Source organism: Gallus gallus, chromosome 28 (genome assembly GCF_016699485.2).
Source record: "Gallus gallus isolate bGalGal1 chromosome 28, bGalGal1.mat.broiler.GRCg7b, whole genome shotgun sequence".
Lineage (NCBI taxonomy): Eukaryota > Metazoa > Chordata > Aves > Galliformes > Phasianidae > Gallus > Gallus gallus.
In genome coordinates this window covers 5,176,603-5,196,472 of record NC_052559.1, presented here as the reverse complement: position 1 = coordinate 5,196,472, position 19,870 = coordinate 5,176,603, and the positions used below count along the sequence as shown (strand labels likewise).

Genomic DNA, 19,870 nt, shown 5'->3' with positions numbered 1-19,870 from the left:
TTTTTTTTAAAGTCTCTGCCTCTAGGTTCATAATGAATTAAAGGCTCTTGAGCACCTGAGAATTACAATTGTTGGGGGGTTGAAGTCTCTTCATTTCTAAGTTTAATGTGGCTCGTACTGCAGGAGAAGAAAGCTCTGCATCTGATTGGGTACCTGAGGCCAGACATGCCAAGACTGTTAAGCAGGAACATGGTTGGTTTTCTTGTTCGCTTCCCCCTCCGCCTTCTGCTCTGTTAATCATGCAGGAAAACAGGTTTGCACCTCTTCCTAAATTAGAACCAAGCTTGCAATGTATTTTTGGTTCAAGGTCTAGGGTTTGCTCTAGATTGATGTCTCGTAAGGGCAGTGGTTGCTAAATAGCCAAAGGTGATCCTAAAATCTTCTATATGTCACCAGTTTGCTACTTCCCTTTGGGAGTGTTCCTCACAGCCTTCCAGTGGGCTTCTTGTTAGCCCTTAGAAGTCATGCTGACACTGAACCGCTTAAAATACCATCTTCCTTTGAAAACTTATTTCCCTTTCTGAGCCCTAATACTTTTCTCTAGGATTTTCTCCAAATTCCTCTCAAGCTGTTGCAGATGCTGCATATTATGTGAAAGAAAAGGAGTCTCCAGCATCCAATCCCTCATGGGTTAATAGTTTTTGTTGAGAAAAATCAGAGTGGGCAGAGGCTGCTTTGACTGTCACCAACTGTCACATGCACAATAAAGTAATTTTATGATAATTGCTAGCAGCAATAAAAAGGCTGGGATCAACACACTACTGCTTCCTGCTCTGAGGCCAGCAGGGACTTCTGTCATATGGCTGGAGACTGGAAAAGTGGGTGGAGAAGCCATTCATTTACTTCCTCTCTGGAGGAAGAAAGATCATTAGCTTGGTAAGAAAAGATAAAGAATATCTTTTTCTCTTTCTTGGTAAAGGAGAAGATTAAAAGACTGTAGAAACAGCAATGTTGATTGTGCTGAGACCGTTATCTTCTGGCTGCTGCTGAGACTGAGGGGACAGCCCTGACTTCCCAAACTGATGGATTCCATCTGTAACATGATGGAAAGCACAACAATGGCAGCAGAGCAGCAAGATCCCAGGCTGCAGCAAGTGAGGATTCACTCAAATGTGACAGCAGTGGGCACAGAAATAAGGAAAAGAAGCCGCTTACCTTCAGAAAGCCTCAGGTATGCAAGGACCCCCAGAGAGATCCTCTGGCCTCTACTGCCAACCCTTAAATGAGGTCTGGGAAGGGGTGGATCCTGCACTCAGGTGCATTGCATGCTCCTGAGCAATCCTGTGTTGGCCCTGTCTTCCCAGCAGGTGCTCAATCACTGTTTCAAGACATGACTTAGCATTTCTACTACACCATCTTTACCACTTTGTCCTTTGCTGTCTCATTGTATTGTCAGTCTAGAATATTTCTTTTAGTTCTGTTGAAGCAATTCTTGCAGACATGATGCTCCCAATCTCCAGCATGGCTTTCCCATTCCCAGTCTCGCTCCTAGTCCATGTGTGGATATTGGGGCTTGCAGGCACTCCAGGAAGCACACACTGGCTGCTCTCCTTTCTGGTTGGCTTTTGTGACTGTTTATTTTAGGAAAGGAGCAGATGATGGAAAAACATTGTCACATGCTGCAGACATCTGTGCTTTAGCCAGTTCTGTGGAACTTCTATTTCTTCAGGTTAGTCTGCAGGGACTTTTCTCTGTTTCTCTTCCCTCGCTGTTCATATCAGTTCTTCATCAGTAGTTCTCCTTCAGCTTGAACAAATTGCACCAGTTTCATAAAACTGCTCGTTAAACAGGTGCATTTTTCTTCTGGAAGAATGCCCTTATTTCCCTTGTTTTGGTCGGTGTGCTTTATTTGGGTAGTTCTAGCTTAAGATAATCAGGAGCTTTGAATCTGGGGATGCTATTTTAGTTTAAAAGCAATTTGAATTAAACTAACAGAAGTTATGTGGTGGCAGGCATCTTTCAGATAAGGGCTGAATGAAGGAGATGATAGATCAGCATGCTGCTTATGTCGTTTTTCTGGCTTGAGTTTTTTTCAGAGCAAAAGTGAAGGCTTTCTTGCGGATCCTTTTGTTGTACTGCAGGAGGACAGTCCTTGTTACTTATATCATTTGGGCTTCTTTTCCCTACACCTTGTCTAGCTAATGAGTGTCTAACGCTGTTTTTAAAATAGTTTGAACAATTGTATTGTCAGATCTCTTTCAGACCAAACTGCAATCGGAGTGAGTTGGGAAGTGCAGGTTTGTAGTAGACGAGGTTTTCTAGGCACGTGATTATGCTTTGATGGATTAAAGCGAGGAGAAACTGCATGGAACCTGGCAACTGCCAGAGCAGTCCCTCTCATACCGTGGCAGGTGTAATAGCACTACGTGCAGCCCCTCCTACACTTGCCTGCAGTCTGACTTATCTCTGTCACTTCTCGGGCAGCTTGCCTTTGTGTCTGTCTGTGGGACGTGTTCAGGAGCTGTGGGACCAGCACCACTTGTGACCTGTTATGTCCTGTTCCGTTGGCTTCATGTTTCCTGTGTTAGAATATTGTGTCCCTTTATCTTATTACAGATTAATGAAACAAGCCCTGTACCTGCGTTCATCTCTGTGAAGTTTAAACCACTTCTGCTTCATAGTACCTAATAGAGGTGATACCTGCTGGTGCTCCTTTGGCCATTAGTGCCTATGTTGCCAATGAGAATTTCATGTGAGAAAAGACTGAAAAAGCTTCTTGAGGCCCTATTGGAAGCGCTCAAAACGTGTTCTTGTGGATACCCAATTTCCAGCCCCATGTTCAGGTCATCTCTCTGGATTCTCTTCCCGTTGAAAACAGTGCTGGCATACACACACACACACACACACAAAAGCAAACCAAGAAAACAAAACAAACGAGGTTTGGCAAGGGGCCAAGACTGAAATGAGTTGGAAATGTTGAGTTGGAATTATTTGGCAGCTTTGATGGCAGAAAAAGATAACAACTTGGTTTATATGCACAGCAATAGAAAATGACTGGGAGTTATTTATTCTGCAGTAGAGGAGCAAAACAATTAAATGTTTTGTTTCCAAGAGGAGAAATGTAAAGGTCACTCTGCAAATACTGTTTGGAATTATTTCATGACCACAGCTTAGCCACTTTTCCTGTGGTATAAATAAGAATTTGGCTGTCTTTCAGCACAGTTGCCTTTGGCTTACCTCTGTTTCCTAGTCTTGCCATTTCAGATGCCAGCTGCTAATATCCCCCAGCAAATGAGCTTGTAGCCAAACTGTCTCTGAAAGAGGAGTGATACCCTCCCCGGTGCCCCAGATCATGGTTTAAAAATAAATAAATGGACAGATCCACTGCTCATCTGCTTCATTTAACGGAGCCATCTCTTGAAAACACAGCAAATTTTCTTTGATTAGGATTGAATGGTCAGTAACCCATGATGCAAGCCAAGATGCTGCTGCCATTTAGAATAGCAGACATTCATCTGCCTGACTAGAAAGATCAAATCTAACTTGATTGTAGGTACAGAAGGGTCACTGGACAATTTTCTACATGGAGAAGCATGGGGTGGAGGAAACGGGCTGTTGTGCCAGCCTGATTTCCTTGTGTCTCCACTTAGAGCTGAGAGTTTTTTTTCTTTTTGTTATCTTAATAGCTTAGAGCCACAGGATGGTATCTGAGGAACTGGGGCATCTGACTGATCTGGGATGCTGCTATATAGCATGGAATTAGCACTGCAATCCTATGGCTGTGTGCTCTGCGTTGGGTGATCAGCGCGAGGTCTTTGTCAGTGCGCAGTGAAAAATCTGCCCAAGAGCTGCTTCTGTGAGGTGCCCTGCTCAGGGATGGTTCTGTTTTACAGAAATGATTCATCACAAGATTTTTTTTACTCCTTCTGAGTGTAGAAAATGGGCTGTTTATTAAATGCTGTTATTAATCTCATTCTGTAACATTCTGAAAAATCAAGACCACAATCTGTTTTGTCCAAATCAATTTCTCTGTGATTTTTCTCAGTTATGAGGGATGTCCTCTTTTTTTTTTTTTTTTTTTTTCCTGCCTGGGATTGAGATGTTCAAATGTGCACTCCTACCCTCCAGCCCTTCCTATGATAAGTACCTCCAGGTGAGGCTAAATTTAGGGTCCTTTCTTCTTTTTTTTTTTTTTTCTTCTTTTTTTTTTAATTGCCATATACGTTCCCAGTACTTGCACAGGAAGGGAGCCCCAACACCAGTCTTCCCTTGCACTTGGAGGAGCCTGTCTTGATTTTGGATGCCCTTTTTACACTTTTAAAAGATCTACTCTCTGAGCACAAAGACCAAACTTCACATTTGGTGATAGCACTGACAGAACCGTGGCAATATTTCACTCTCAGCAGGCAGTTGACTGGAAAAATAGGGGAAAAAAAACCAAAACACCTCTGACACACTGCTTTTATTCTTATGCTGTTTCCATGCTGTCTCTGGCCTTGGTCTGGGGAGTGTTTTTAACCCTTCTGCTCCTTGCCAAAAGCCCAATGAGAAGGAACGTCCCTTTGGATTCCTTCAGCTGAGGCCACAGCATGCCTGGGCTCCTGCAGCCCCACTACAGCACGACCGCAGCCTGTCAGCATCTCTTCACCCCCCCTAATGTGCTTCTATTTACTGCCATAATCAGCACCCCTGAAAGGCAATGCTGAACCACTGCTGCTAAATATAATTGTCGCTGTGATAGGTCCATTGTGGTGAGAAAATTTGTGCCTTTCAGAGCTGACTCTCTGTTAAAGACCAGTGGTAAAACCAGAGCTGAGTGCCCGGCCTCCTGGCCAGAATGGCTCTGAGTGAAGGCTGCTCACTGTATCCCGTGTGCATCGAGGAGTGTTCAGCATTAACCCTTCTCTCCACTACACGGGGGAGGCCATGGAGGCCGATGGTTCCGCATTGCACAGAGCAGGGCCAGCAGGCAAGGGACGTGCTCCTTTCCTTTGCTCTGCCCCATGCTGGGCTGCCCAGTTCCAGGCAGACAGGGAATGGCTGGAGAGAGCCCTGTAGAGGGCTGCAGAGATGGTGGGGGCCTGCAGCACCTCCTGATGGGGACAGGTTGAGAGCCCTGGGGCTGTTCACCTGGGGAAGGGAAGGCTGGGAGGGATCTGATCAGTGCTGATCGATATCTGAAGGGGGGGGTCAGGAGGATGGGGCCGGGCTCTGTTCCGTGGTGCTCAGCACCAGGACGAGGGGCACTGCGCACAGATGGAGCCCAGGGAGTTCCATATGGACATGAGGAAGAACTTCTGTGCTGTGAGGGTGGCAGAGCCCTGGTACAAGCTGCCAGAGAGGTGGGGTCTCCTTCCATGGAGATATTCTGATCCCCCTGGGTGCTTTCCTGTGCAGCTGCTGTGAGGAACTGCTTTGCTGGGGGAGGTGGTTGGACTGAGTCCAAAGGTCCAATCCTGACCCGTATGGCTCTGTGATTCTGTGAACTTCCACAACGCCCCGATCCTGCTTCTCAGGGGTGTCTTTGGTTGTGGCTAGTTTGTTTGCATTGAGGTATTCACTGAGAAACAGTGGGATGTGTCCTCCTCTGCGGACTTTGGCTGAGACTCTTCCCTCCAGCACAGGTCTGTGATCTCAAACAACAGTACCAAAGCTAAAGGCAAATTGTCAGTAGTGCTAATGCTGCCAGAGCACTAATTATAGCAGAGAAGACACTTTCCTTATAAACCTCCCCTTTGAGCTCCTTATTGCTACTTCAGGAAAGTAGTATGGAATTGTCTTGTGTGACTGTGGGTATCAGGTTTATGTAGGACGCAAACCCTGGATGACATTCAATTTGTCTGCTGTTCTCCTCTCCCAGTTTCTGCCTGGGTACAGTTGAGCACAAAAATCCCCTCAGCTGAGAAGGTTTTGTAGTTGCACCAAGTTCTCTAAAGCCGTTTCTCTAAAAATATTCAGGCTTAGTCACCAGTGAGAGCGCACAGCATAGCTGTAAGGTTTGTGCAGCTACAAACGTGCAAAACGCCTACAGCACAGCACCTGAGGGCTGTCGGTGCGGGGGGGCAACGAGTATGGGAGGGGCTCCTTGGAGGCACGGAGAACTCTGGCAGCAGGGCTGCCTGCTGGGAGATGCCACATCCTGCTGGAGGTTCCCAGCAGTGGTGGTAGTCCTGCTGCTGCTTCGTGCCTCTTTGTTCGTTTGAGCCTTGGTTTCTAAATCTGTGTGGTAGTGGTTATCATCCTTCCCTTCTACCATACATTTTTTAATGTCAGTTCTCAGTAGGGAAAGTTTCTTCATTTTAACAGCCTTGCTTTCAATTTAACAACTCCCTGCTTTCCTGTAGAAAATTGCAAATAGGTTCTCCCAGCTGCTTTCTTCCTACACCGGATTAATTTCTTTCCTTGGGACTTGACTGCAGTTTGTTGACTGGGGAGAAGGATGCCTGCCATGAACAGCTTTTGGTGCTGGGGGGCACTTTGTTGGGTCTCTGAGCTCCTGGCGGTTTCCCTTTGGGCTTTCTCTGATCCAGAGCAAGGAAAAAAAATGTAAACCAAGGTGTTGGAATCCAACACAGTATTTTACCCGATAGTGTTTTTGTGATTTATTAGCTCCAGAGTAAATCAGGGAAATGTATGGCATTACATTTCTGTGTTACAGCAGCATTCTGCATGCAAGATTGGGTTAGAGGCCCTCTGATATGGGAGCGGTAAAACAGAGCTACGAAAGGCGTGTGCCCTGGGAGTAGTTTGCAGCCTCTGCCAGGGAGATGCCAGGACACAGTGGAAAAGGATGACGGTGGAAATAATGTGAACGTGCTTTCCTGTGAGTATGACAGAGCGCATAATTAGGAGCCTTCTGTATATTTTATTGTAGCAGTGCAGTAGACAAAGAAATAATAAGGCATCCATGAAAACTTGAGGCAGTTTGCTGGTGTTAATGCAGTAGAGTTCTTAGAGAAGGACTTGAAGTTTCAGGATAAAATTGGGGCAGGAAAAAAAGGTATTACGTGATGTTTCTTCTACCCTTTGCAGCTGCCTTCTTGCAGAGACGGGTACTTGGCAGTGGGGTGGAATGAGATTAAGAATGGGTAAACTTATTTGGAATGTTTGCTTTATTTAACGTGATTATTTGCTTCCAAATTTTATCTACTGTGTTCTAAATGCACGTGGTGCTTCCAAAGAGATGGTTAAGCTCAGATGAAGACGAAACAAGACAGTGAATTTTTTTGGCATCTTAAACATTCTGTGAGTTGGATGCTGTCTCAGATGTTGGGAGCTGAGGTGTGAAACCAGCTTTGGTGCAGATCCAGCATCCCCCCCAGGGAAACACTGGCAGAAAAGCATGTGAGTTACCATCACAGCTGCGTCCTACTGTGTATGGGACTGTTGAATCACGGCCTAAACCTCTGATTGACCACCTGAGGCGAGCACTGAGTCAGCCCTGGGAGCACAGCTGAAGGCAATCCAGCTGTGGGACCAGAAGGGTGGAGCCAGGCTGCACCTCTCCTAGACCTCATTTAAGGGCTGACTGCCCATAGGGAAGGATCTCTCCCTGGAGATTGCTCCTTGTGGAGTTTTTTGTGAGCCTACAACACTGGTGAGCACCTTTCATTTATATCTGATTATCTTTTCTAACACAGTGATCTTACCAGTCTGTCTTCTCTGTATGCTGTATAACGTCTGTATGCTTACTAACCATACATGCTGCCACTGGGGTTCTCTGAGAGAGCATCATTTTAGAAGGGTTAAAAAACCCACACGGATAATGAAAGCTGTGAGCACCCACAGTCCTGCAGGACTCTCCTGGGGCTGGGGGGGGATGTGGGGAGCTGCTGACTTCTCCTGTGAGAGAGGGAGTGGAGCAGACAAAAGCTGCCAAGATCTGATAATAAAATCTGTTTGGAACAGCTGTCTGCTGACAAGTATAATAAACTGTATTAATGGTGTCATTATTATTCCCTAATTAAAAGCTAATAACTAAGAGTTAATTGCCTTTAAAAGATGAAGCAGTGCTAAGGCAGGGATTTATCTCTGTTTTTCTTTGCTTGCCTGGCTGTGCTGATATTTTCAAGCTAATTAATTGAATGAAATCTTACTGAAAACTAATAATCTCTCTGTGTCGACTCAACCAATCAAATTAAAAGGTGTGTGCTGGGCTTAAAAAAAAACAAAACACGTGCGTGCTCTTTCCAGCTCCTCACTGTGGGTGATGGCAGCCAGCAGTGCTGAGCGCAGTGTGCAGTACTGCTTGATGGGAAATCCTTCCCCGGCCGGCCGTGAGGAGGGAAGAGGAGCATTGCAGGGCTGCTACATTGTCCCCAGGACTCCGGTTTTAGAGCCGTTTGCAGCTCCAACAACACCCTGCCCTCCTCTCCTCATCCCAAAAGGTGCCACTTAAGCATCCCCTTCCCAGCTCCTGGCAGTTACGTGATGCTAATTGAAAGGAACCAAATGTTGTCTTTGGAAGTTCACTGCTGCATCAGTGTTTATCTTCTGTGTGGAGTAATTTCATTAAAGTTTCCCAAAGAGCAAACTGTAAATTCATTAGAGCCTGTTTTGGTCTGCACTCTCCCTCATTTTGGGTGGGGAAAAGAAAAAGAAGAAAAAGATTAGAAGTCATCTGGTCTCCATGATAATTAAAAAGAAGATGCTCAAACATAGTTCTTAATTAAACTGTAATGAGATAAGAACTCCACAGACTGCTTTTAGGCTGTTGGAAAGATGCAGAGGTTCCCATTGTAATTATGTGATTTATGATCTTCCACACAGAGATGTAATTAGTTTTTTTCCCCCCTCTTTTAAAATTTAAACATAATTTAGGTAAAAATGATGCAGCATTTTGAATCTGCCTTTCCTGGTGGGATTGTAATTCACTTTGAAATCATTTTAGGTTTCAACCTACAAAAAGTCCTCTGTAACTGTCAGGCAGCCAAGAGGTGAGATGATAAAACACAGCCCCAGAGGTTGTGGGATGCAGAGGGGTGGCAGCAGGAGGTGGGTCAGATGCCTGAAGTCAACATGAAAACGTTTTCCTCTGCATCCTGAGAAGGGTTTGTGTTTGCAGACAACACTATGGAGTGACACTGGTCTGTGGTGCTGTGGGGGAGAAGCAGCTGAATCCAAACCAGGAGCTCAGCGGCAGCAACCTGAGTCTGCTTAAGGAAATCCTCAGTGAACTTCTCACAGCTCCCCTCTGCCCACCCTCTGCTTTGGAAGTGGTGAACCCTGGAAATGTAGAACCTCAGCACAGAGCCAATGGTTGTTCTGCTGGTGTGTCCTTGGCTTTCCCCGTCGGAAAGAGGTGAGAGGGGGGGCTGACAGAGATGGAATCTGAGATAGTCAAGTTCAGCAATTTCCCGAACAACACCTTACATGCAGCTCAGAGAGAATGTTATGTGTTTAAAGACAAAAAGATTTTTCTAATCATTTGTGTACATTTTTTTTTTTAGAGGGGTTTATTATCCTCAGTAAGCCTGGGATAAAATCCTTGTGTAACCTATTAATCTAGGATTGCCATCTGCAAGTACATGTGTGCTTGTGTGTATGCATCACTGTGTATGCACACAGATGGATGGAGCGCCCAACTCTGTTAATCAGGAATCTGTCTCTTTAATGACTGGAAGGGAATCATATGTGCCTGACTTTCAAGAGAAAGGTGTGATGAGATAGCAACACTGGGGTTTGTTCTTTGTACAAATTGCAAAGGGAGCCAGAGTTACTGCTCCAGTGTATAGGTGGATGGGCAGATAAGTAGACAGAATAGAAAAATAGGCAGATTAAAGATGGACTGGGATGAATACATTAAATGGCTGCAGAAGGAGTGCTGTTGTTAAATGGAAATGCTTCACTATTGTTCAGACTTCAGCTATCTTCCTGGGTTTGGAACAATCTAATAATCTACTTTTGATGAGAACAGTGAATGAGAGTGCAAACGTCAGACACAGCTGTGTGTGTGGGGGAGGTTCAAAGCAATCACCTTGTTCATGTGTGGTCAGCCTGGTGCACCTGGGTGTGCTATTGGTCTGTTGGAGAAGGACCCGTTGCTATGGAGCACAGCCAGGTGCCATCCATTCTGCCCATGCTGGGGAACATTGAGGGTCCCTCCTGCTCAGTGAGATCACGGAACACACTGAGTTGGGAAGGACCCATAAGAGTCATTGAATCCAGCCTCTGCCTCCACACAGCACCACCCAAACCCTGTGTCTGAGAGCAGTGTCCCAGTGCTGTGCCCACTGCCCTGAGGAGCATGTTCTATGCTCAGTGCCCTCAGGTGCAGAACCTTCACCTTTCAGTGATGGACCTTGGAGTCCCCAGAGGTCAAGGTGCCAGGTGTGTGCTGTTGGTGTGCTGCTGTGACTAGGATGGCCGCAGGTCCCACAGGCGGTGGGTTTGCACAGAGCTGCCTCTTCACTGGTGAGCAATGATCTCTGCAGCCTGAGGGGTTGCTCTGCATTATGGGAGAGGCTCTGCGCAGCTGTGGTTGTGGGGAGGGAAAGAGTGTGTCTGTTTGGATGCCGGCTGTCACTGTAATAAGAGCGATTGAATTTGTTCTGGTTTCCTTATCAGGAGATTTGGGAACAGTCTCCCCAGATCCCTTTCCCAGTGGATGAACTTGTTGAGATGAGACAATTTTTGCAGCGCCTGATCGGGTATTTACTTTTTCCATTTCAATTCTACATCTGCTCAGTTACAAACTTGGAATTTGCAACCATCTTATTTAGGAGAAGGAATTGATTTCTCATTCTGTTGCTGCTTCTCTTGGTGTAATTAAAGCGTATTGCAAAGTGAAGAATTTCTCCTGGCCTGGGAACTGGTTTGCCTCTTGGGTAATTCTGTAAACCAGGAAAGGCTTTTCGTTTTCCTCTGGAATGTAAATTATGGTTACATCTACTTTAAAGTCTTTGTTGTGCTGCAGGGGACTGAGGGGGGTCTTGGTTTAGGGCTGTGCAGAAGCAGAGGGGCTTCTGCAAATCAGTCCCATGGTGATTTGGCAGCCAGGCCCATGCAGATGAAGCTCGATGTGATGCATGAGGTGGTATTGCCTGGTGTGGTGCAAATGAGGATGTGGGGGGGGGCTGCCCTATGCAGCGGTAACAGCGCAGACCTGGAGCCTTGCTGATAGTCCTTTTCTGTAGAAATACAACCTGCAGTGATTTATTTCTTCCAGCATGTACCAGCACAGCTAATAAACGTGCTGTCAAAGCCACCTGTCAGCACTTACGTTAAAGAAAAAGAAGAGGGAGACTTTTAAAAAAGGATCTGTGAATCAATAAGAAACAAGGAATTGCCTGGCTGAAAATGGGCATTCGTGGGCTGTCATGTAGGCTTTAATTAAGCCAACTGACTGCATGCCAGGTCTCAGACTGACGCTGCCTGCATGGAGAGCCCTGTGAGGACAAGAGGCCCTACTCCATGTGCTCCTTGCAGCATGGCTGGGCACTGTGGAGCTGCACCGTGGCATCCTGCAACCTGTGATGATTTATGCTTAATCACACCACGAGTTTCTTCTGCTGTGTTTTAAGTTTTGCATGGACAGATGCAGTGGAAATCAGAAGGCGAAGACCTTAATGGACTTTTTTTTCTTCCTAGCAAAATAATGCTTGTGTGCCTTGGTCTGCCAGAAGAGGAGCTGCTGAGGGACTGTGGGCTGTCAACACTGCTGCAGGGTCAGTCAGCATTACTGGACTGCTGCAGCTTCTGTAAGCACGACTCTTGTAAGTCTTGCTCTGAGATTTTACTTTAGGTTTGCTTCTCTGTGTGCCCTCCTACTGTATTTATTTACGCTTTTCAGGGGAGGGAGGAGATTTACTTAGTTCTCAGCTGCTGTTCCAATTCTGTCACTCATTCCCTCTGCTCCATGTGGCATTTAGTTCTGGTCAGTGAGGGGTTTGCAGCTGAACATGGGGGATGGTGGCACAGCTCAAAGAAAGAACAAAACTGAAGAGACTGGAGAGTAGTGATGAGAACATCTAGCATCAGAGATGAGAATGGCACTGCTGAGAGAGCAGGAGACGAGGTGGGCGTATGACAGAGGTACAGAGGCTGATGAGCAGCACTCAGAGATATTCAAAGAGATAAAGAGATATTGAAAGCCAACACACTGATTGAGGCAAGGCTTATGTAAGGTAACTGGACTGTGTAGTATTACAGATCTGTAGGATCCTTGAGTCCAAGAGGTTGAGTAAAAAAAAAAAAGTCTTTGCTATTCCTGTAAGTGCCTGCAGGTAGCTGTGTGCACAAGATGGGATTATAAACAGGGAGATATTTATTTTCTTTCTCCTTCTTCCTGTGCTATCACTTCGATGTTGTCTGAATCTCCACCTGCTCCATCACGTGCAGTATCAGCATTCTGAAGGTGATGTAATTCCCTGAGTTCACAGCTCTGTCAGTTCTGCTAATCCAATTTTTTTTTTCTTTTCCTTTTAAGTGGGTGCCAAAATGCTACCAGTGCTGCTCTGGTAGGGAGGGAGGACTGGTGCTGGCACAGCACATCTGGAAAGGCAAGAGGGGCGAAACCTGATGCAGAAAAACTCATTGTTCCACTGCTTCCAGCTCTCAGAGGTGCTTTCCTGCTTAGCACCTCTCTGTCTTAACATGGAAGAAGTGCAGTGCCCATGCTGGACCGAGTGCACTGTGATGTCAGGGAGACCTAGAACAGGACTGGGGTTTGGTTCAAGCTGCACATCTGGCTCAGATGGATTACTGTTTTGAGTGACTCATGTTAAAATTGAGGATGTGTCCAAGCTCTGTGCTTCAGTGTTGCTGTCCCATTGTGTTGCAGGTAATGGGAGTGTGCTCACTGAGCATGATGGTGGAGGAGCTGTGTCCTGCTGCCTCTTTTTTGACTATTCCCCTCACTGCAGACATGGGAACCTCTGGCATTAATGAGAGAAACCTCCATCTGCCCCATGTAAGTAAGTGTGATTCTTTCCTGAAAAATACCAGCCTGATCAGGTGGGAGGTGTCCCAGCCCGCAGCAGGGGCTGGAAGTGGGTCATTTTAAAGGTCCCTTCCCCTCCAAACCATTCTGAGTCTACGATGATACCCAAACTAATGGTACACATATGCCTGTGTCACTGCAGCTATTTTGCTAAATGTTCCCCAAATGAGGCTGTTTCTTTGCAACTGCACATTTGGCTTGTAAGGGTGGTCTGTTTTTAGAAAGAACTTAAGCACAGCAGAGGAAGAGCAACCTGGTACCTGGCTGCATATGCCAGCAAAATAGGGTTTTGCATCTGCTGCATTACACAGAGCAACTGCTTCATTCATTGCCTGCTCCTAACAACAAACAGGTGCAGTCAGCCTTTCAGACAATCTTCCTTTAATACAAAGTCAATATATCTACATACACTGTGGTATGAAAACCACTTAATGTTTCAGTTTGAAATAACAGTGTGAAAGCAACAGCACTTTGCTCTCATACAAAGAAAAAAAAAACCTTCCCCCACCCCACCCCAACTCTTCCAGTAAGATTTTGCTGCAACATACTTAGAAATTTGGGCAACTTTCACACAAATAAGAAGTAAAATCTCGAAGAAGCCTTTTGTTCTTTTTTTTTTTTTTCTTCTCAGTTAAAGACAGGAAATGGATTGTTGTGGGGCTTTCTGGGTAGCACTTGATGGCAATAATTACCCCTTCTAGAAAAATAAAAAAACCACAGGCAAGCAGTGTCCTGGGCAGTGCATCTTCTGCAACACATGCTGTCCTCTGTGCACTTCTGCAAGGAAACTCCTGTTAAACATATCGTATTTTCACCCCAGTGCACGGACAGAGTTAGGCTCTTACCTCCATTACACTGCTGATGTTTAAAAGCTGTGTGTTTGCCCATGCGTGCTGTGGCTCTGAAGCTGCTGTCTTTTTAGTCTTCAGTCCTAAGACACTGGCATTTTTTTAATCTCCCACTTCATCCCTGGCCCTGGTAGGATGGAGCAGTACAGCCACAGCTGAAGGGGAGGAGGTTGGCACTGCCACCAGATCCAGGCCTGCCTGCTGATCTCACACCCTTCCAAAGACATGTGATATGTCTGAGATTTTAAACAAAACAAACAAAAAAATAATCCAGAAAGGACATTTTGTTCTTACATGAGCAAGTTAAACCTTTTAAATGGTAGAAAAGCAATATGTAGAAGTAGCAATTTGCACTGCATTTTTATATATCACAGCCATTACACGTAACATTTCTACAGTGAAAAAATAGACTGTCTTTGAACATAATATGAACAAATAAGCATTTTTTTCTTTTAAATTCATTGACTGATATTCTTTGTCTTTAAAAAAAAAAAAAGAAAAAATACACTATTTAAAAAAAAGGTAATGTCACTTGTTACAGTTACATCAATACTTTAAAGAAAGCCACTCACAGTATATGCCATTGAATGCATCTTACTTGATCTTTCCCAGTTATTTATACAGCTAGGGCTTGTTCGTAGCTGTGCCCGTGGGCTTGGTGTGAAGTGGTACTGGGACAGTCCTGAGGCAATCTCCGCATTGCTCCCAAAGAGCCACTGCATCCAGAGGTGAAGGTTTGGCAGCAAGAAGCAGTTGGCTATAGGAAGTAAGCATCCTAAGGGTGCTTCTCTGGCTCCTTTCAGAGAGATGCTTCTGGCCTTCTGTGGCAGGGACTGGTGGGGTGGCACAGCTGCTTGCAGCAGAAGTGGGGTTGTGTGAATGTGCAAAGAGAATGGGAAAGGGGCTGCCTTTCTGTCCTGGGTGTCCCACCACTGCCTGCTCAGTGCCTCCCTGGAGCTGGATGTGCTGAAAAAGGAAGCAAACGCAGCCCAGCAGAGCTGCCACCTCTGCCTGTGTCCCTGTGTCAAGGGGAGGGGGCCATGCCATGGCCTGGTCTAGGTTTTCCTCTCTCTCTTTCTCTCTCTCTAATTTTAAATACCCTAAAAAATAAGTTTTGGAATTAGAAGAAATGAGGAATGTTCTAAGTATTCAAAGCGTGAGCTATAAAACCTCTCGCAGGGCAGGGGCACACAGTGAATGCTGTTTGCAAGGCGCCTGTAAGCCCAGAATCATCCCACTGTTGATACTGAGGTTATTAAGACTCCAGCTAAAAGAACTCCTGACCCTACATTTGCCTAACTGTTGACATTTAGTTCCTTAACTTTTACAGAACACCTTCAATTCTGCAAGTGACTTCCTTTAAAGACTGCCAACTATATTAGTAAATAAACTGAACTCTAATGATGTAACCAAAGTCTGTTTCCTTCCCTTCTCCAGCAGTAACGTTTTGCAAGGTGTGTTTTAGCTTTCGGATCTCTTTGATGATGTCCATACATCCTCCACAGCGAACACCACTTGAGGTAACAAGAGCAGTTCACCACTTAAAGCAGTCCTTCAGCAATCTCCTGAGCTGCCTCTTCACGGTCCAGGTTACAACATGGAGTTCCTGAAGGGGTGTTCCTTTCGATCCTTCCCCCTGCTTGCCAACGCATTGTCTGGATGAAAAGGTACTTCTTCTGATTCAGTTTTGTAAGTTCAAGCGCTCCTCCTGGGTCAAAAGAGGCCTTCCAGGACTTAAGTGGTTGGTAGAGTCTGCACAACAGATGGCTTTTTATGTTGCATAGTGATCAAAACTTCCCAGATATTCCAAAGCTGCCTGGTAACAGAACTGGTATTCATCCTGCAAATGAAAAAGAGAAGCAGTGCTTCAGCTTCAGAGATTAAAAGAATTCAGGATACCTGCCCTGCTTAGCAGCTGGCATATACCTGGGCAGCAACCACATGCAGATACATTTGTTCTCAAAGAGTAGTGAACTACAGGGAAGGGAAATCCCTTTACTGCTTGTGCATCTCATACACAGTAGCCATCCTGTCAGCAACCCTCCTGTCCCTGCAGCCAAAGTAGGCTGTGATTAGAGACAGGTGAGTGCCCCTTACTTCAGAGGCAGGATGAGATGAGAATCAAAGCTGGCAGACTGGGATGAAATCTTCAGGAAACATTATAAAATAAAGCATATGGTTGGCTTTTTTTTTTTTTTTTCTACTTAGTATACATAAAGCCAGGAATACAGCCTGGGCTTGCTTACTCTTCAGGTAAGTGTTTGCATGTGGTTAGAAAGACAAAAAGCCTCCTCCCCACAGCTGAGGGACTGCTCTGCAAAAGTCCACTAAGCAGGGACAGAGGAAGGGTTTGCCATTCCTCCTTACCTCTGTTTGCACCATAGCAGGTCGTTGTGTTCGCAGCATCTTCACTGTTTGGAAAATATCTACAACACCCTCATAACGCATTCTTTCCAGGACGATACTCAGTGTGATAAACACTCCAGTCCTGCCCACCCCAGCACTGAAGGAATGAGAGGAAAAAAACCAAAATGATATGTTACAATGTTCAAATGCTTTCCTGTGTCACAGAATAGCTTGGGTTGGAAGGAACCTTAAAGATCGTCTGGTTCCAAGCCCCTGTTGGGGGCAAGGTTGCAAATGCTGAGGTTATGATAGAGTATATAAAGGTTACAAGGCTATGCCATATGAACTTAAACATATTAGAAGTGAAAAGCCACAGTCAGTCGTCCAAGAGGACAGCGTCAAAGTGTGTGACCCAAACAACTGCTTGAGAGACTGACAGAAATAAAACAACAACAATAGCCTTGGGTAGCAGTAAACAGCATTCAGGATGAAAATTATTATTAATATGTAACGTTAGGCTTTTTGTATTAAATAACTTTCTTTTGCCCATGGAGAAGCTAGTGTAATTCTTGCTACCAGCAAATCCAGGCTAGCAGCATTAGATATGGGCTAATACTGGAAATAAAATACTTAAAATTCTGCAATAAAATATTGATTAACACTGATTCCTCTGTCCTGCAGAGCATCAGCATTTCATACCTCTCATCTGGTTAGAAAACTCTTGTGAGCACTGCCCAGCTCTGAAGGGTTGGCAAAAGTAAAATCTTTGGCCACCCCAAAAATCTGCCTGCAAAGATGCAATGGGAAAGGAGGGAGAAATCTGCAGTGTTTTAGTTCCTTCTGCTCTTTTGCATGCTCAGATGAACGATACGTTTCTATTCATACATGCCTACCTGCAGTGCACAGAGATGGGGCCATCCTGGCCAAACTGTTCCTTGGTCTTATGTACCTGTCCAATGAAATCGATAAAACCTTCTCCTGATTTTGGCACTCCTTGTTCTGGCCAGTCAGTGAACTGGAACTGACGAACAGTTCGTGACTGACCATCCTAGGGAAGAAAACAACAATAGGTAAAATGTTCTGTATTTGTCTTATGAAATTCAAAAGGCAACCCTCCCCCCCACGCGCCTTACGTGTTTTGCTGGTAGTTCATTAGGGGACACAAAAAGTCAAACTAACTTTATGTTGAAATTAATATATAATGATGAAGCTGCTCATCTTGCACTTGACATTTCTGGAGTTGGCTTGTCAGTGCAGATCTATACTCCTGGCAGGTGTCCTAAAAGCTCCGACCACTGCAAAGACTGCACAGATGGAGTCTTCAACAAAGGAACATTCAAGGTGAGGTTATGGCCTCTCTATCAATCTTCAGGAAGAGTTGCCATAGTGTCAGAGTTACAGCTGACAGGAAGATAAATCTTGTTCTACCACGACTGACAAAGCATCCTCCTTCTCAACCTTGCAAATAGAATTATCAGGTTCTACAATTCTGACAACCTCAATAGCAAGGGAAGCTGCTTTGAGAGCGAGGGTTACGTTTGCTAAACAAGTCTCAGAAGGCACTGAAATGTTCCCTCAGAAGAGAAATATGACATTGAATACAAAATTGAGGGAATGTGCCCCTTTGAATGTTGTAATGGTAGCTTCTCTTGAAACCAAGAGAGAAGCATACACTTTCTGTAGGGCAAAGAATATCCTTTGCAAGCCCGTGTTGTTATTAGCTGTTTGAGGAGACAGCATTTTGTTTCAAACAAGCTGAAAGTGAAAACACAAACCTAGTGAATTTCTGACAGTGACTCACTACTGTGATTAGTGAGCAGAGGTTAGGAAACTACATTCAATTTTTTAAGTACAATTTATCTGTGGTTGGGTGCTGTGTTCCTCATCACCACTAATCTCTCCTCCACTGACAATAAGCCCAGAAGCATTTACACCTCACTCTTATAGGAGCCAAGCCAAACGGCTTTGCTTTCTGTAAGCCACACAGAATAACAGAATTGATCAGGTTAGAAAAGACCTCCAAGATCATCAAGTCCAACCTAACCATACTATCCTAACTCTAATGTCCTACCGTATGTGTTCGAACCACTCCAGCCTACTCCTTCCTTGCTGTTACCCTTACAAGCACAGAGTACATGTTGTACAGCACTTACCCTGGCATCAGTGACCTTGAATTCTCGTAGGATGTACTGAGGCATGTTATATTCAGCCATGGGATCTACTACAAAGTACTGGTACCGAGCAGAACGCTCTGCTGGCCAGTACTGATGGCACTTTTCCTGTCAAGGGGAAAGAAATATCTCTGTTAGCCCTAGTGCTGTATGCTTTTCCCTCTTACTTTCTCCTTTACAGCACGCTCACCCGCCCCATCTCGCGAAGCTTAGTCAACATCACGACAATGGTGGAGTTGTTCTCCCATAGCATCCGCCAGAAATCTTCAGTGGTCTCTGCCAGGGGCCCTTGAGTAGCAATATATGCCTTCTGTTGTCTGAAACAGAGTACAAACCTGAGTCACGAGTCAAGACTTGGACAAAAGCTTCACAACACACATACAAAGGCTGAAAAATAGGAAAACAAAAAGTGCTAGGGCAAGCTGTATGCCGCTTAAATAAGTGACAAGACAGAACAACAGACCACCAGTGGTATGACCTAGTCCATCCCTTAGTCCTGCATCGTTAGAACCACATATTAAAAACAGTCTGCTAAGTTCACACCCTGACCGTGATGGAAGGCAGCAAAGCGCTGTTTACCTGTAGCCATCGATAAAGCTGGCATTGATGTAGTCTGACCCCTCCACTCCTCGGATGGGCTGAAGGCAGACCCGCGTTGTCTCATATGGCATGATGTTGACAAGACGATTCTTGAATTTGTTGCATGGGAGATTGGCACTGATGAACCTGGAGGTGTGGGCTTTGGAGTTGGCGAGGCGCTGAAGGCAAAAGCAGAGTCACAACCATTTACTCAACTCCTGGCTGTCCCACATTTGCCTGGGCCACATGGCAGCCTGCTTACCTTGTCCTCCAAATTCCATCATCTCGTTCCACCCTGCATGCCCTCCATTTCTGGAGGATGGAATGTGACACCTTTTCCCCAACAAAACACTTAAAAACCCAGTCTAAAGAGGGAGTAAATTCAGTGTGGGTTCCAAATGACAAGACAAGCCTCCTGCAGCAACAGCTCGTTCTCCCTGGGAACTGCAGTGGCAGAAGTCAGAAGAGTAATTACTTCTCTAACATGGAACCAACGAGTTCCTGTCAACCTTGTAAAAGTTCCCTATCTGCTGCATGAGTGCCAAGGGGAGAAAAGCTACCACGAGGAATGCAGAACTTTCCCCAGTCACTACTGCCCTCATTCAAGCACCTGCCTTTACCTTAAACTCCAGCTCCATGCCTGTCACGTGCTCTCCAACTTCAATCTGTGCCAGCTTCTGGATGTACGTATAGAGATTCCTAGCTGGGACTTCTGTGTTGCCGCACGCAACGGCCTCAAGCAAGGCATCGTGTATAAAGCTGTACTGGTCTTCTGTCTGTACCATGTAGTTCCGCTGTGACCGCATGAGGGTGACGTGCCCATAAATGTCCACTGTCTTCTCATGTTTTATCCTCTCTAGCATGGCATCAATCACAATGAAGCAGCCGGTCCGTCCAACCCCCGCGCTGAAAGTAAAAGGGAGAAAACTGAGTGATGGAGAATTCTCCCACTGAGAGAGATTCCAAAAAGAGACCCATAAGTGAGGAGTCGTCCTTTGATACAAACCACAGTAATCATGGGTAGAAATGGATACAAGGCAGAGAGT

General features: G+C 45.4%; 2 protein-coding genes across 30 annotated transcripts in view; one reads left to right on the top strand and one right to left on the bottom strand.

Annotated features, from left to right (window-relative positions):
* The first annotated feature begins 55 nt into the window (after positions 1-55).
* Positions 56-13,513, top strand: LOC107055377. Of its 4 annotated transcripts, none has more exons than XM_040653833.2 (5): positions 56-192; positions 920-1,171; positions 9,005-9,241; positions 11,530-11,654; positions 12,722-13,513. In XM_040653833.2, exons 2-5 carry the CDS (start codon positions 1,023-1,025, stop codon positions 12,823-12,825), a joined length of 615 nt encoding a protein of 204 aa, XP_040509767.1. In that variant the 5' UTR covers positions 56-192; positions 920-1,022; the 3' UTR covers positions 12,826-13,513. The 4 variants fall into 4 exon arrangements, 3 of the variants coding, with proteins under 3 accessions (XP_040509767.1, XP_040509766.1, XP_040509768.1); XM_040653832.2 differs by having other exon boundaries at positions 116-253; XM_040653834.2 differs by lacking the exon at positions 56-192 and having other exon boundaries at positions 1,023-1,171; positions 11,530-11,639.
* The window catches only part of PTPRS (protein tyrosine phosphatase, receptor type S), a 125,036-nt gene continuing 118,410 nt past the window's right edge, over positions 13,245-19,870 (bottom strand). For all 26 annotated transcript variants that reach the window (XM_040653492.2, XM_040653495.2, NM_001389360.2 and 23 more), the window contains 7 exons: positions 19,445-19,730; positions 18,825-19,003; positions 18,436-18,562; positions 18,228-18,353; positions 16,968-17,122; positions 16,096-16,231; positions 13,245-15,568 (listed from right to left, as the gene is read on the bottom strand). In XM_040653492.2, coding sequence (XP_040509426.1) covers positions 15,500-15,568; positions 16,096-16,231; positions 16,968-17,122; positions 18,228-18,353; positions 18,436-18,562; positions 18,825-19,003; positions 19,445-19,730 — 1,078 coding nt within the window. In that variant the 3' untranslated portion in view covers positions 13,245-15,499. The remainder of the gene's footprint in view (positions 15,569-16,095; positions 16,232-16,967; positions 17,123-18,227; positions 18,354-18,435; positions 18,563-18,824; positions 19,004-19,444; positions 19,731-19,870) is intronic.

What these genes read in the sequence shown, in the direction of transcription:
- LOC107055377 (XM_040653833.2), top strand. Translation starts at nt 1,023, where the DNA reads ATGGATTCCATCTGTAACATGATGGAAAGCACAACAATGGCAGCAGAG. An exon ending in GCTTTCCCCGTCGGAAAGAG is followed by an intron (nt 9,242 to 11,529) that starts GTGAGAGGGGGG and finishes TTTTCTTCCTAG; the next exon opens with CAAAATAATGCTTGTGTGCC. An exon ending in CTTCTGTAAGCACGACTCTT is followed by an intron (nt 11,655 to 12,721) that starts GTAAGTCTTGCT and finishes ATTGTGTTGCAG; the next exon opens with GTAATGGGAGTGTGCTCACT.